At 38.0% G+C, this 13,792-nt stretch overlaps 1 protein-coding gene across 4 annotated transcripts in view; it reads left to right on the top strand.

Annotated features, from left to right (window-relative positions):
* ADAM32 (ADAM metallopeptidase domain 32) overlaps positions 1-13,792 on the top strand; it is a 175,835-nt gene that overhangs the window by 51,600 nt on the left and 110,443 nt on the right. For all 4 annotated transcript variants that reach the window (XR_008660572.2, XM_055296031.2, XM_055296032.2 and 1 more), the window contains one exon: positions 4,050-4,131. Coding sequence is in view for 3 of the 4 variants with exons in the window: in XM_055296031.2 (XP_055152006.2) it covers positions 4,050-4,131 (82 nt within the window). In the remaining variant the exon portion in view is untranslated. The remainder of the gene's footprint in view (positions 1-4,049; positions 4,132-13,792) is intronic.

Here is a 13,792-nt window from a genome sequence, read left to right on the forward strand (position 1 = left end):
GATATAACTTAATGTCATTGTCATTGTCATTTGCTTTTTTTCTGATGGCTGGTGGATTGGAGCATCTTTTCAAATGCTTGTTGATCATTTGTATCTGTCCTTCTGTAATTGCCTTTTCTTGTCATTTGACTACTTCTCTATAATTTGTAAGGGTTTTTAAAAAATAATTTCAATATCTTTAATATTTATATTTTTCCCCATAAGTTATTGGGGTACAGGTGATATTTGGTTACATGAGTAAGTTCTTTAGTGGTAATTTGTGAGATTTTGGTGCACCCATCACCTGAGCAGTACACATTGCACCATATTTGTAGTCTTTCATCCCTCGCCCCACCTCCCACTCTTCCCCCGAGTCCCCACAGTCCATTGTATCATTTTTATGCCTTTGCCTCGTAGCTTAGCTCCCACATATTGGTGAGAACATACGATGTTTGGTTTTCCATTCTTGAGTTACTTCGAATAATAGTCTCCAATCTCATCCAGGTCGCTGCAAATGCAGTTAATTCATTCCTTTTTATGGCTGAGTAGTATTCTATCATAAATATTTGCCAGTTTTTTATCCACTGGTTGATTGATGGGCATTTGGGTTGGTTCCATGATTTTGCAATTGTGAATTGTGCAGCTATAAACATGCATGTGTAAGTATCTTTTTCAGTTAATGACTTCTGTTCCTCTGGGTAGATACGCAGTAGTGGGATTGCTGGATCAAATGGTAGTTCTGCTTTTAGATCTTTAAGGAATCTTCACACTGTTTTCCACAGTGGCTGTACTAGTTTACATTCCCACCAGCAGTGTAGAAATGTTCCATGATCACTGCATCCACACCAACATCTACTGTTTTTTGATTTTTTGATTATGCCCTTTATTGGAGGAGTGAGGTGGTTTTGCATTGTGGTTTTGATTTGCATTTCCCTGCTCATTAGTAATGTTGAGCATTTTTTTCATATGTTTGTTGGCCATTTGTATATCTTCTTTTGAGAATTGTCTATTCATGTCCTTAGCCCACTTTTTGATGGGATTGTTTGTTTTTTTCTTACTGATTTGTTTGAGTTCATTGTAGGTTCTGGATATTAGTCCTTTGTCAGATGTATAGGTTGTGAAGATGTTCTCTCACTCTGTGGGTTGTCTGTTTACTGTGCTGACTGTTCCTTTTGCTGTGTGAAAGCTCTTTAGTTTAATTAAGTCCCAACTATTTATCTTTGTTTTTATTGCATTTGCTTTTGAGGTCTTTGTCATGAAATTCTTGCCTAAGCCAATGTCTGGAAGGGGTTTTCCAATGTTATCTTCTAGAATTTTTATAGTTTCAGGTCTTAGGTTTAAGTCCTTAGGTTAAATCCATCTTGAGTTGATTTTTGTATCAGGTGAGAGATGAGGATCCAGTTTCATTCTCCTACATGTGGCTTGCCAATTATCCAAGCACCATTTGTTGAATAGGGTGTCCTCTCCCCACTTTATGTTTTTGTTTGCTTTGCTGAAGATCAGTTGGCTGTGAGTATTTGGGTTTATTTCTGGGTTCTCTATTCTGTTCCGTTGATCTACGTGCCTATTTTTATACCAGTATCATGCTGTTTTGGTGACTATGGCCTTACAGTATAGTTTCAAATCAGTTGGTATGATGGCTCCAGATTTGTTCTTTTTGCTTAGTCTTGTTTTGGCTATGCAGGCTCTTTTAAGGTTCCGTATGAATTTTAGAATTTTTTTTTCCTAATTCTGTGAAGAATGATGGTGGTATTTTGATGGGGATTGAATTGAATTTTTAGACTGCTTTTGGCAATATGATCATTTTCACAATATCGATTCTATCCATCCATGAGCATGGGATATGTTTCAATTTGTTTGTGTCATCTATGATTTCTTTCAGCATTGTTTTGTAGTTTTCCTTGTAGAGGTCTTTCTACTCCTTGGTTAAGTATATTCCTAAGTATTTTATTTTTTTGCAGCTATCGTGAAAGGGTTTGAGTTCTTGATTTGATTCTCTGCTTGATCACTGTTGGTGTTATAGAAAAACTACTGATTTGTGTACATTAATCTTGTATCCGGAAACTTTGCTGAATTCTTTTATTAGATCTAGGAGCTTTCTGGAGGAGTCTAGAATTTTCAAGGTAAATGATTGTATCATCAGCAAACAGTGACAGTTTGACTTCCTCTTTACCAATCTGGATGCCTGTAAGGGCTTTTTGAAAGCTTAGATACTAACTTATTGTTTATCTTTATGACAAATACTTTTTCCATATCTATAATTTTTCTATAAACTTTTTTTTCTCTGCTACATTGCGGCAGACCTTGCTGGACTGAACAAATGAGGACGAACGCAGGAATAAAGACAAAGAGAAAACAGTATATTTGCAAGAAGGGGTCGGAGGCTCCTTGCTTTTAGTGAACAGGGGCCCTGAGCTTCTACAGCCCTTCATATTTATTGAGTAAAGGAGATAGGGAGAAGGGGGTGGTTGTGGTCAGCCGCTTGACTTAGTGCAGGCCTGCATGACTGCATTCTTTGAACAGTAGGCTCCAGATGTTCCAGTAGATACCCTCAGGGAGCATGGCACCAGGGAGTGAGTGCCCTCAGCATACCTTCCGGTGGCAGGCACAGATGTGAGTTTGCCCACATTCTGCATTCATGATAAACAGTTTGCTGTTTAATCATATAGGAATGCTGAGTTGGTCATGACCCTCAGGCTTTCAGCTCCCAACACTACATGAAAACTTTTACATTTCATACAGCCAAATTTGTTAATGTTTTCTTCTTACTTTTGGGTTTCCTGTATAGTATAGAAGGTCTCTCCCACCCCCAAATTTTGTCTGTTAGATTTTTCTTTAGGATTAATATTATTACCTTTTATAGAGTATGGAATTCATAGTTAGAACTGGAGCTGAACCTTTGAAGGAGGGAAAGGAAAGAAACACTGACACAGCAAGGTGGTAGATCTTGACAACTGATTTGATGTGGAGTGGTCACGTCAAAAGGTGTCATTGTGAAGTAAAAAATATATTACTGTGCTTGTCAGGAGTATGCATAGAATTTTAGGGGAAGTCTAAGTTGTGAAAAAAAGGGCTTATTAAAGTATCTGTGGGAGGGAGAAAGAGAGTAAATAATACTTAGACGTTGGAACATAAAACCAATGTTGGGCATTAGGAACAAATACTTGGAAACAAATACTGGAAGGGTTAGGTATAAACAATATCAGAGAGACAGAATAAAAGTAGTGGAGAGGCAGTGCGATTGTGAAGTGAAGTGCAATTGAGACAGAAGGGGCATTTCAAATTGAGAATTGAATACCAAGCTTCTTAGGCTTCTTTACTCACATCCTGGCTTATTCGTTTTGGTGGGGGCTCTAAATAAGGCAGTAAATGCTTGGAGCATCTATACCTTAGTAGTTGAGAATATGGCTCGGATTCAGACTGCCTAAGTTCAGATCCTTCAGTAGGATGTATTAATCATGCTACCTTGAGAGAGTTACTTATACTTCCCATCTGATACTTGATTTGCTTAATGGGGACAAAAATAATATCTACTTCACTAGTTTGTTTTGAGTATTAAATGGATTAGTTAATGTAAAGTTCTGAGAATGGTGCTATTATTATATGACAGTTTAAATGGCCCCTTACTCAAGGCTGAAATAATAATGTTTGGGTGTGAAACAATAAAGCACTCCTATTGGAAACTGTTGAACTTTACTACCTGGGAGCAACGTATTTTAATCTATACATTGAAACAATTTGTCACTGTCACTCAACAAAGTATTTTTTATCAGAATATTGGAGCAAAGCCTTTGGTAAACATAGCCAGATGTGATGAGAACACTAAAGGCATTAAAAACTTTGATCCACTGGATATGTTTCAGATATCAAGAGTGTTTAATCTAATTAATACTAATATGTCATATTAAAGAATAGTCCAAATTTGAAACAATTAAGGACATATGGAAAGATCATACCTCAATTTGCTTCAGATTTGGATTTTATGAACTGCAGACTTAAATTATTAGCAGGAATTCTCATTTTTAAATTGTCTGTTAAAATCAATTATAAGTGTAAATTTATTTATTTAGTTATACAGATTATCCTGATTATTTGGGAGCAGTGTTTCCTGGAACAATGTGTACTACTCGTTATTCTGCAGGAGTTGCATGGGTATGTAACTATTTAATCTTATTTTTTTTAATTAACACGTTTAAAAATTATTTAACATGATAGTATATGTTTTGTACAATTTATGTGCATGTTTACATTTACAGATTGCATTTTTTTCCATTACCTGTTAAAATTTTTAAGTGTGTAGAAGGAAGACTATTTTGTAGATCAATATCTTGTTGCAATTAATTATGTTTGGGAGTTGGAATAAAAATATCATAAATACACATGCTGTTCTTGATATATAGAATAATGCATTGTGAAAAATTATCTGCAATAAAATTTCTATAACCTAAAATAGATTTTTGCTTGCAGACATAAAATTGGAGAAATATTCTTATAGATAAAATAGATTCAAAATCAAAACAAAAACCAGATTAAGGATTCCGTAAGATGTTTCAGAACTCTGAAAGACAGTAAAATAAACTTTTATGTGTATTTTAAGCATTTATAATATGGATAAATGTGATTTTATATATATAATGGGTAAAAATAAATGCATTATTGAAAAGTTGATGCATCTTTTTGTGCCATTTTCTCACCCTACTCATTTCTAAGAAAACAAGTTTAAGTACTATTTTTTTAACTTACAAAGTAATTTATGTTAATGATGTCAAATTTGTTAAGTATATATATAGGAACATATAAGAAAATTCATATAATTTTGCATTTTGCCACCAGGTGGAGATAACCACTATTAACATTTTGATTGATATATGTATCTTCTTGTTTTCTTAAAAGAGTTTTAAATAAAAAAATTTTTAGAACATGTTTTTAGAAACTTTTATTCATTTTTTTATTGACACATAATAGTTGTATGTAAAGGCAGTGAGCAGAATGGTGGTTACCAGAGGTTGGGAAGGGTAGGGGGAAGAGGAGATGAAGAGAAGTTGAGTAATGGGTACAAAATTACAGTTAAGTAGAAGGAATAAGTTCTAGTATATATATATATATATATATATATATATATTTTGACAGAGTCTTGCTTTTGTGCCAGGCTGGAGTGCAGCAGCCCGATCTTGGCTCGTTGCAACCTCAGCCTCCAGGGTTCAAGTGATTCTCATGTCTCAGTCTCCCGAGTAGCTGAGATTACAGAGGTGACCCACAACAACCAGCTAACTTTTTTGTATTTTTAGTAAAGAAGGGTTTTCAACATGTTGGCCATGACAGTCTCGAACTCCTGGCCTAAAGTGATCTGCCTGCCTTGGTGCTGCCTGCCTCCCAGGGTGCTGGGATTACAGGCATGAGCCACCAAGCCTGGCCAGTTCTAGTATTCGGTAGCACAATAGGGTGACTATAATTAACAATAATTTATAGTATATTTCAAAATAGCTAGAGGACAAGATTTGGATTGTTCTCAAAACGAATAAATGGTATATGTTTGAGGTTATGGATAGCCCAGTTACCCTGATTTGATCATTACACATCACCTGCATGTATATCTTCTACTTCGTGTGTTTCTCTGTTTATCTGTTACTGTAGCTCTTTTTCTCTCTATATTTTTTTGCAAAATGTGATTTTGCAGCACCTATTTTTATTGCTAATACTTAAACTTTTTTTATTACTGAAATAATGAATGCACATGGTAAATTGTTTAAGCTATAGATATACAAAGCAAAAAATGATAGTAAAACTGTCTACCCCTTCATTTAGTCCTATTTAAGAATTTAATAATTTCCATTTAAGTTCTTCTGTTGGTTAAATTTATTTACTTAAAAATATATATGCCCTTACCTCTATTTTAATTTATAAACTGTAGACAATATTGGTAATATTATATTTGATATGTTGAGTCCACTCTCTCTACTTGTTGCTTATGTTTAAATATATATATTTAAATATTGGTTCTTATTTTTAATTTTATGTAATATCTATATATATGTTAAACAATGTCCACTGTTTGCTTGCTGTGAACAGTAAGAGGTGTAATGTAGTTGTATGTTTCTTATACCCATTGTCAAGATTTAGATAATTTATAACTAATTCTGTAGGGCTTTTGCACTTTGTCTAGAGATTGATGTAAGAATTAAATAAACAGCATTTTATAGTATTATAAATATATAAATAATATTAACTATTGAATAAAGAAATAAATATTTCTTATGACAGTAAAGCTTTGATGGTCAAAGGAGGATATTTTAGGCATCAGAATCTAATGGAGCACTGAATTTTTTTCTTTTTTTTTTTTTTTTTTTTTTTTTTTTTTTTTTTTTGAGACGGAGTCTCGCTCTTTCACCCAGGCTGGAGTACAGTGGTGCGATCTCCGCTCACTGCAAGCTCCGCCTCCCGGGTTCACGCCATTCTCCTGCCTCAGCCTCTCCGAGTAGCTGGGACTACAGGCGTCCGCCACCACGCCCGGCTAATTTTTTGTATTTTTAGTAGAGACGGGGTTTCACCTTGGTCTCAATCTCCTGACCTTGTGATCCGCCCGCCTCGGCCTCCCAAAGTGCTGGGATTACAAGCGTGAGCCACCGCGCCCGGCCCTGAATTTTTTTCTAACTTCTTTTACTTGTTATGGGTGAAACCAACTGCCACAGAAAATGAAATCCCATCTTCCTTTTCTTAGAATCTTTTACTACTTTTCTGGAATAACTCTTGATTTTTTTTTTTTAACACAGTGTGTATGAATCGCAAACATTAAGCTATTTTATCAATGAAAGCACTTTTTTTCTTCAGCGTTTAAGTTCTGGGGTACATATGCAGGATTGTAGGTTTGTTACATAGGTAAATGTGTGCCATGGTGGTTTTCTGCACCTATCAACCCATCACCTAAGTATTAAGCCCCACATACATTAGCTGTTTATCCTGGTGCTCTCCCTTCCCCGGCCCCCCTGACAGGCCCCAGTGTGTGTTGCTCCCCTCCCTGTGTCCATGTGTTCTTATTGTTCAGCTCTCACTTATAAGTGAGAACATGCAGTGTTTAGTTTTCTGTTCCTGTGTTAGTTTGCTGAGGATAATGGCTTCCAGTTCCAACCATGTCCCTGCAAAGTCGTTCCTTTTTTCGACTGCATACATAGTATTCCATGGTGTATATGTATCACGTTTGTATATGTATCACATTTTCTTCATCCAGTCTATTATTGATGGGCATTTGGGTTGATTCCATGTCTTTGCTATTGTGACTAGTGCTGCAATGAACATACAGGTGCATGTGTCTTTATAATAAAATGATTTATATTCCTTTGAGTATATACCCAGTAATGGGATTGCTGGGCTAAATGGTGTTTCTGCCTCTAGGTCTTTGAGGAATTGCCACAGTGTCTTCCACAGTGGCTGAACTAATTTACATTCCCACCAACAGTATAAACATGTTCCAGGCTGGCCGCGGTGGCTCACGCCTACAATCCCAGCATTCTGGGAGGCCGAGGCGGGCGGATCACGAGGTCAGGAGTTTGAGACCAGCCTGACCAACATGGTGAAACCTTGTCGCTACTAACAATACAAAAATTAGCCGGGCGTGGTGGCAGGCACCTGTAATCCCAGCTACTCAGGAGGCTGAGGCAGGAGAATTGCTTGAACCCGGGAGGCAGAGGTTGCAGTGAGCCGAGATCGTGCCACTGCACTCCAGTCTGGGCAACAAGAGCGAGACTCTGTCTCAAAAACAAACAAACAAACAAACAAACGAAACAAAACAAACATATTCCTATTTCTCCATAACTTTGCCAGCATCTGTTGTTTTTTGACTTTTTAATAATCGCCATTCTGTCTGGCGTGAGATGATATCTCACTGTGGTTTTAATTTGCATTTCTTTAATGATCAGTGCTGTTGAATTTTTTTTTCATGTTTTTTGCCCACATGAATGTCTTCTTTTGAGAAGTGTCTGTTCATGTCCTTTGTCCACTTTCTAATTTCTTTTTCTTGTAAATATGTTTAAGTTCCTTGTAGACTCTGTAGATTAGACCTTTATCAGATGGATAGATTGCAAAAATTTTCTCCCATTCTGTAGGTTGTCTGTTCACTGAGATGATAGTTTCTTTTGCTCTGCAGAAGCTCTTCAGTTTAATTAGATCCCATTTGTCAATTTTTGCTTTTATTATCATTGCTTTTGGCATTTTTGTCATGAAATCTTTTCCCATGCCTCTGTCCTGAATGACATTGCCTAGATTTTCTTCAAAGGTTTTGATAGTTTTGGGTTTTACATTTCAGTTTTTAATCCATATTGGGTTAATTTTTTTTTTTTTGAAACAGGGTCTCACTCTGTAGCCCAGGCTGGAGTGCAGTGGCACAATCTAGGCTCACTGCAACCTCTGCCTCCAAGGGTCAAGCGATTCTCTTGCTTCAGACTTGCCAGTAGCTGGGATTACAGATGTGTACTGCCACACCTGGCTAATTTTTGTATTTTTAATAGAGACAAGGTTTCACTGTGTTGGTCAGGCTGGTCTCGAACTCCTGTCCTCATGTGATGCACCTGCCCTGGCCTCCCAAAGTGTTGAGGTTACAGGCGTGAGCCACCATGCCCAATCAACTTAGTTTTTGTATAAGGTGTAAGGAAGGAGTCCAGTTTCAATTTTCTGCATATGGCTAGCCAGTTCTCCCAGGTCCATTTATTAAATAGGGAATCCCTTCCCCATTGCTTGTTTTTGTCAGGTTTGTTGAAGATCAGATGGTTGTAGGTGTGTGGTCTTATTTCTGAGTTCTCTATTCTGTTCTATTGGTCTATGTGTCTGTTCTTGTACCAGTACCACGCTGTTTTGGTTACTGTAGCCTTGTAGTATAGTTTGAAGTTGGCTAGCGTGATGCTTCCAGCTTTGTTCATTTTTCTTAGGATGGTTGTGGCTGTTTGAACTCTTTTTTGGTTTCATATGATTTTTTAAATAGTTTTTTTTCTAATTCTGTGAAGAATGTCAATGGTAGTTTAATGGAAATAGCATTGAATCAATCTATAAATTGCTTTGGGCAGTATAGCCATTTTCATGATATTCTTTCTATTTATGAACATGGAATATTTTTCAATTGTTTGTGTCCTCCCTAATTTTCTTGAGCTGTGATTTGTAGTACTCCTTGAAGAGGTCCTTCACTTCCCTTGTTAGCTGTATTCCTAGGTATTTTATTCTCTTTGTAGCAACTGTGAGTGGGAGTTCATTCATGATTTCACTCTCTGCTTTTCTGTTGTTGGTATAGGAATGCTAGTTATTTTTGCACATTGATTTTGTATCCTGAGACATTGCTGAAGTTGCATATTAGCTTAAGGAGCTTTTGGGCTGAGAGGATGAGGTTTTCTAGGTATAGGATCATGTCATCTGCAAACAAAGACAATTTGACTTCCTCTCTTTCTATTTGAATTCCCTTTTTTTAAATTTTGCCTTATTGTCCTGGCCAGAACTTCCAATACTATGTTGAATAGGAATGGTGAGAGAGGGCATCCTTGTCTTGTGCCAGTTTATAAGGGGAATGCTTCCAGCTTTTGCCCATTCACTATGACATTGGCTTTGGGTTTTCCATAGATGGTTCTTATTATTTTGAGGTATGTTCATTCTTTCTACCTAGTTTACTGAGGGATTTTAACATGAAAATTTTTTCAAAGGATTTTTCTGCATCTATTGAGATAATCATGTGGTTTTTGTCTTTAGTTCTGTTTATGTGATGAATCACATTTATTGATTTGTGTGTGTTGGACCAACCTTGCATCCCAGGGACGAAGCCAACTTGATCATAGTGGATAAGCTTTTTGATGTGCAGCTGGATTCAGTTTGCCAGTATTTTATTGAGGATTTTTGCATCGATGTTCATCAGAGATATTGGCCTGAAGTTTTCTTTTTTTGCTGTATCTCTGCCAGGTTTTGGTATCAGGATGATGCTGGGTTCATAAAATGAATCAGGGAGGAGTCCCTTCTTTTCAATTGTTTGGAATAGTTTCAGTAAAAATGGTACCAACTCTTCTTTCTACCTCTGGTAGAATGTTAACTGTAAATTCATCTGGTCCTGGGCTCTTTTTGGTTGGTAGGCTATTCATTAGTTCTGCCTCCATTTCAGAACTCATTATTTGTTTATTCAGGGATTCAATTTCTTCCTGGTTCAGTCTTGGGAGGGTGTTATGTGTCCAGGTATTTATCCATTTCTTCTAGATTTTCTAGTTTATATGCATAGAGGTGTTTACAGTATTCTCTGATGTTTGTATTTCTGTGGGGTCAGTGGTGATATCCCCCTTATCATTTCTGATTGTATCTATTTGATTCTTCTCTATTTTCTTCTTTACTAGTCTAGCTAGTGGTTTATCTATTATATTAATTTTTCCAAAAAAGCAGCTCCTGGATTCATTGATTTTTTGAAGGTTTTTTTGTGTGTCTCTATCTCCTTCAGTTCTGCTCTGATCTTGGTTATTTCTTGTCTTCTGCTAGCTTTGGGGTTCAGTTGCTCTTGGTTCTTTTGTTCTTTTAGTTGGCATATTAGGTTGTTGATTTGAGATATTTCTAGCTTTTTGATGTGGCCATTTAATCCTATGAATTCTTTCTTAACATGGCTTTACCTGCATCCCATAGATTTTGGTACATTGTCTCTTTGTTCTCATTAGTTTCAAAGAACTTCTTGATATCTGCCTTAATTTCATTATTTACCCAGGAGTCCTTCAGGAGCATGTTGTTTAATGTCTATGTAGTTGTGTGGTTTTAAGTGAGTTTCTGAATTTTGAGTTCTAATTTGATTGTGCTGTGGTTTGAGAGACTGTTATGATTACAGTTCTTTTGCATTTGCAGAGGAGTGTTTTACTTTTGATTATGTGATTGATTTTAGAGTAAGTACCATGTGGTGATGAGAAGAATGTATATTCTCTTGATTTTGGGTGGAGATTTCTGTAGATATCTATCAGGTACACTTGATCCAGAGCTGAGTTCAAGTCCTATATATCTTTGTTAATTTTCTGTCTCAATGATTTGTCTAATATTGTCAGTGGGGTGTTAAAGTCTCCCACTATTATTGTGTGGGAGTCTAAGTCTCTTTGTAGGTCTCCAAGAACCTGCTTTATGAATCTGGGTACTCCTGTATCAGGTGCTTATATATTTAGGATAGTTAGCTCTTCTTATTGAATTGAACCCTTTACCATTATGTAATGCCCTTCTTTGTCTTTTTTGATCTTTGTTGGTTTGAAGTCTGTTTTGTAAGAAACTAGGATTGCAACTCCAACTCTTTTCTGTTTTTCATTTGCTTGGTAAATTTTTCTTCATTTCCTCCTTTTTTTTTTGGAGACAGGAGTCTCACTCTGTTGCCCAGGCCGGAGTGCCATGGTATGATCTCAGCTCACTGCAACCTCTGCGTCCCAGGTTCAAGAGATTTTCTTGCCTCAGCCTCCCAAGTAGCTGGGATTACAGGCACACATCACCATGCTTGGCTAATTTTTTGTATTTTTAGTAGAGACAGGATTTCACCATGTTGGCCAGGCTGGTCTTGAACTCTTGACCTCAAGTGATCTGCCCTCATTGGCCTCCCAAAGTGCTGGAATTACAGGCTTGGGTGATTGCTCCCAGCCATCCCTTTATTTTGAGCCTATGTGTCTTTGCATGAGAGATGGGTATCTCGAAGGCAGTATACCAATGGGTTTTGACTCTTTATTCGTCTTGTCATTTGTGTCTTTTAATTTGGGCATTTAGCCTGTTTACATTCAGCCTATTTACATTTAAAGTTAATATTGTTCTGTGTGAATTTGATCCTATCATCATGATTCTAGCTGGTTATTTTGCAGACTTTTTTATGTGGTTGCTTCATAGTGTTACTGATCTGTGTACTTCAATGTGTTTTGGTAGTGGCTGATAATTGTTTTTCGTTTCCATATTTAGTGCTTCCTTCAGGAGCTCTTGTAAGGCAGGCCTGGTAGTGATGTTTTCCCTCAGCATTTGCTTGTCTGAAAAGGATCTTATTTCTCTTTTGCTTATGAAGCTTAGTTTGGCTGAATATGAAATTCTGGGTTGAAAATTCTTTTCTATAAGAATATTGAATATTGGCCCCCAATCTCTTCTGGCTTGCAAGGTTTCCACTGAAAAGTCTGCTGTTATTTTGATGGGCTTCCTTTTGTAGGTGACCTGGCCTTTCCATCTGACTGCCTTAACATTTTTTTTTTTTTACTTTCAGTTTGACCTTGGAGAATCTGATGATTGGGTGTCTTGGGGCTGAACTTCTTATGGAGTATCTTACTGGGGTTCTCTGGATTTCCTGAATTTGAATGTTGGTCTGTCTTGCTAGGTTGAGGAAGTTCTGGATGATATCCTGAAGTATGTTTTCCAACTTGGTTCTGTTCTCCCCGTCTGTTTCAGGTACCTTAATCAGTTGTAGGTTCAGTCTTTTAATATAATCCCATATTTCTCAGAGGTTTTGTTAATTCGTTTTCCTTCTTTTTTCTCTGTTCTTGCCTGAATGTCTTATTGCAGAAAGACAGCCTTCAAGCTCTGATATGTTTTCCTCCTCTTGGTCTGTTCTGCTATTGATACTTGTGATTCCATTGTGAATTTCTTGCGTTGTGTTTTTCACCTTCATCAGGTCAGTTATGATCCTTTATAAACTGGCTATTCTGGTTATCTGCTCCTGTATTGTTTTATTATGATTGTTAGCTTCTTTGCATCGGGTTAGAACATTCTCCTTTAGCTCAACAAAGTTTGTTATTACCCACCTTCTGAAGACTACTTCTGTCATTTCAGCCATCTCTGCCTCAGCCCAGTTCTGTGCCCTTGCTGGGAGATATTGGGGTCATCTGGAGGAGCAGAGACATTCTGGCTTTTTGAGTTTTCAGTGTTTTGGCATTGATTTTTCTCATCTTTGTGGGCTATCTACCTTTGATCTTTGAGGTTGCTGACCTTTGAATGGGGTTTTTGTGGGGCCTTTTTTGTTGTTGTTGTTGTTGTTGTTGTTGCTTTCTGTTTGTTTTTCCTTTTAACAGTCAGGCCACTCTTTCATAGGACTGCTGCAGTTTGCTGGGGGTTCACTCCAGACCCTAGTTGCCTCAGTCTCTCCCACACCTGGAGGTATCACCAGTGAAGGCTAGGAAACAGCAAAGATGGCAACCTGCTTCTTCCTCTGTGAGCTCCATGCCAGCAGGGCACTGACCTTATACTAGCCCATATACTCCTATAGGTGATGTCTGTAGGAGGTCTCACCCAGTCAGGAGGAATGGGATCAGGGACCCGCTTAAAGAAGCAGTCTGGCTGTCCCTTCACAGAGCAGATGTGCTGTGTTTGGGGGAGCCCTCCTCGTCTAGACCACCCAGAGTCTCTAGAGCCAGCAGGCTGGAAAGGCATAGTCAGCTGAACCACAGAGACTATGGCCATCCTTTCCCCCTGGAAGCTCCATCCCAGGGAGAGATCAGAGTTCTGGTCTGGACTACCTGGAGTCTCCAGAGACAGCAGGCTAGAATGGCCAACTCCATTCTAGAGAGATGTGGCCACTCCTTCCCCAAGGAACTTAGTCCGTTTCAGTCAGTCTTCAGCCTGCTGCTACTGGCTGGCTCGAATTCCAAGCCAGTGGGTCTTAACTTGCGCGGTGCTGTGGAAGTGGGGCCTGCAAAACGACACACTTGGCTCCCTGGATTCAGCCCCCTTCCTACGGGAATGCATGAATGGATCTCCCACCTGGCAGGAATTCCTGGGGCTAGGGTATTCAAAACTCCTGGGTGTCCATGTGTGCCCAAATGGCTGCTTCCCTGAGTCTCCACACTCTCTATGCTTTGGACCCAAGGCC

This window comes from Symphalangus syndactylus, chromosome 10, assembly GCF_028878055.3.
Source record: "Symphalangus syndactylus isolate Jambi chromosome 10, NHGRI_mSymSyn1-v2.1_pri, whole genome shotgun sequence".
NCBI lineage: Eukaryota > Metazoa > Chordata > Mammalia > Primates > Hylobatidae > Symphalangus > Symphalangus syndactylus.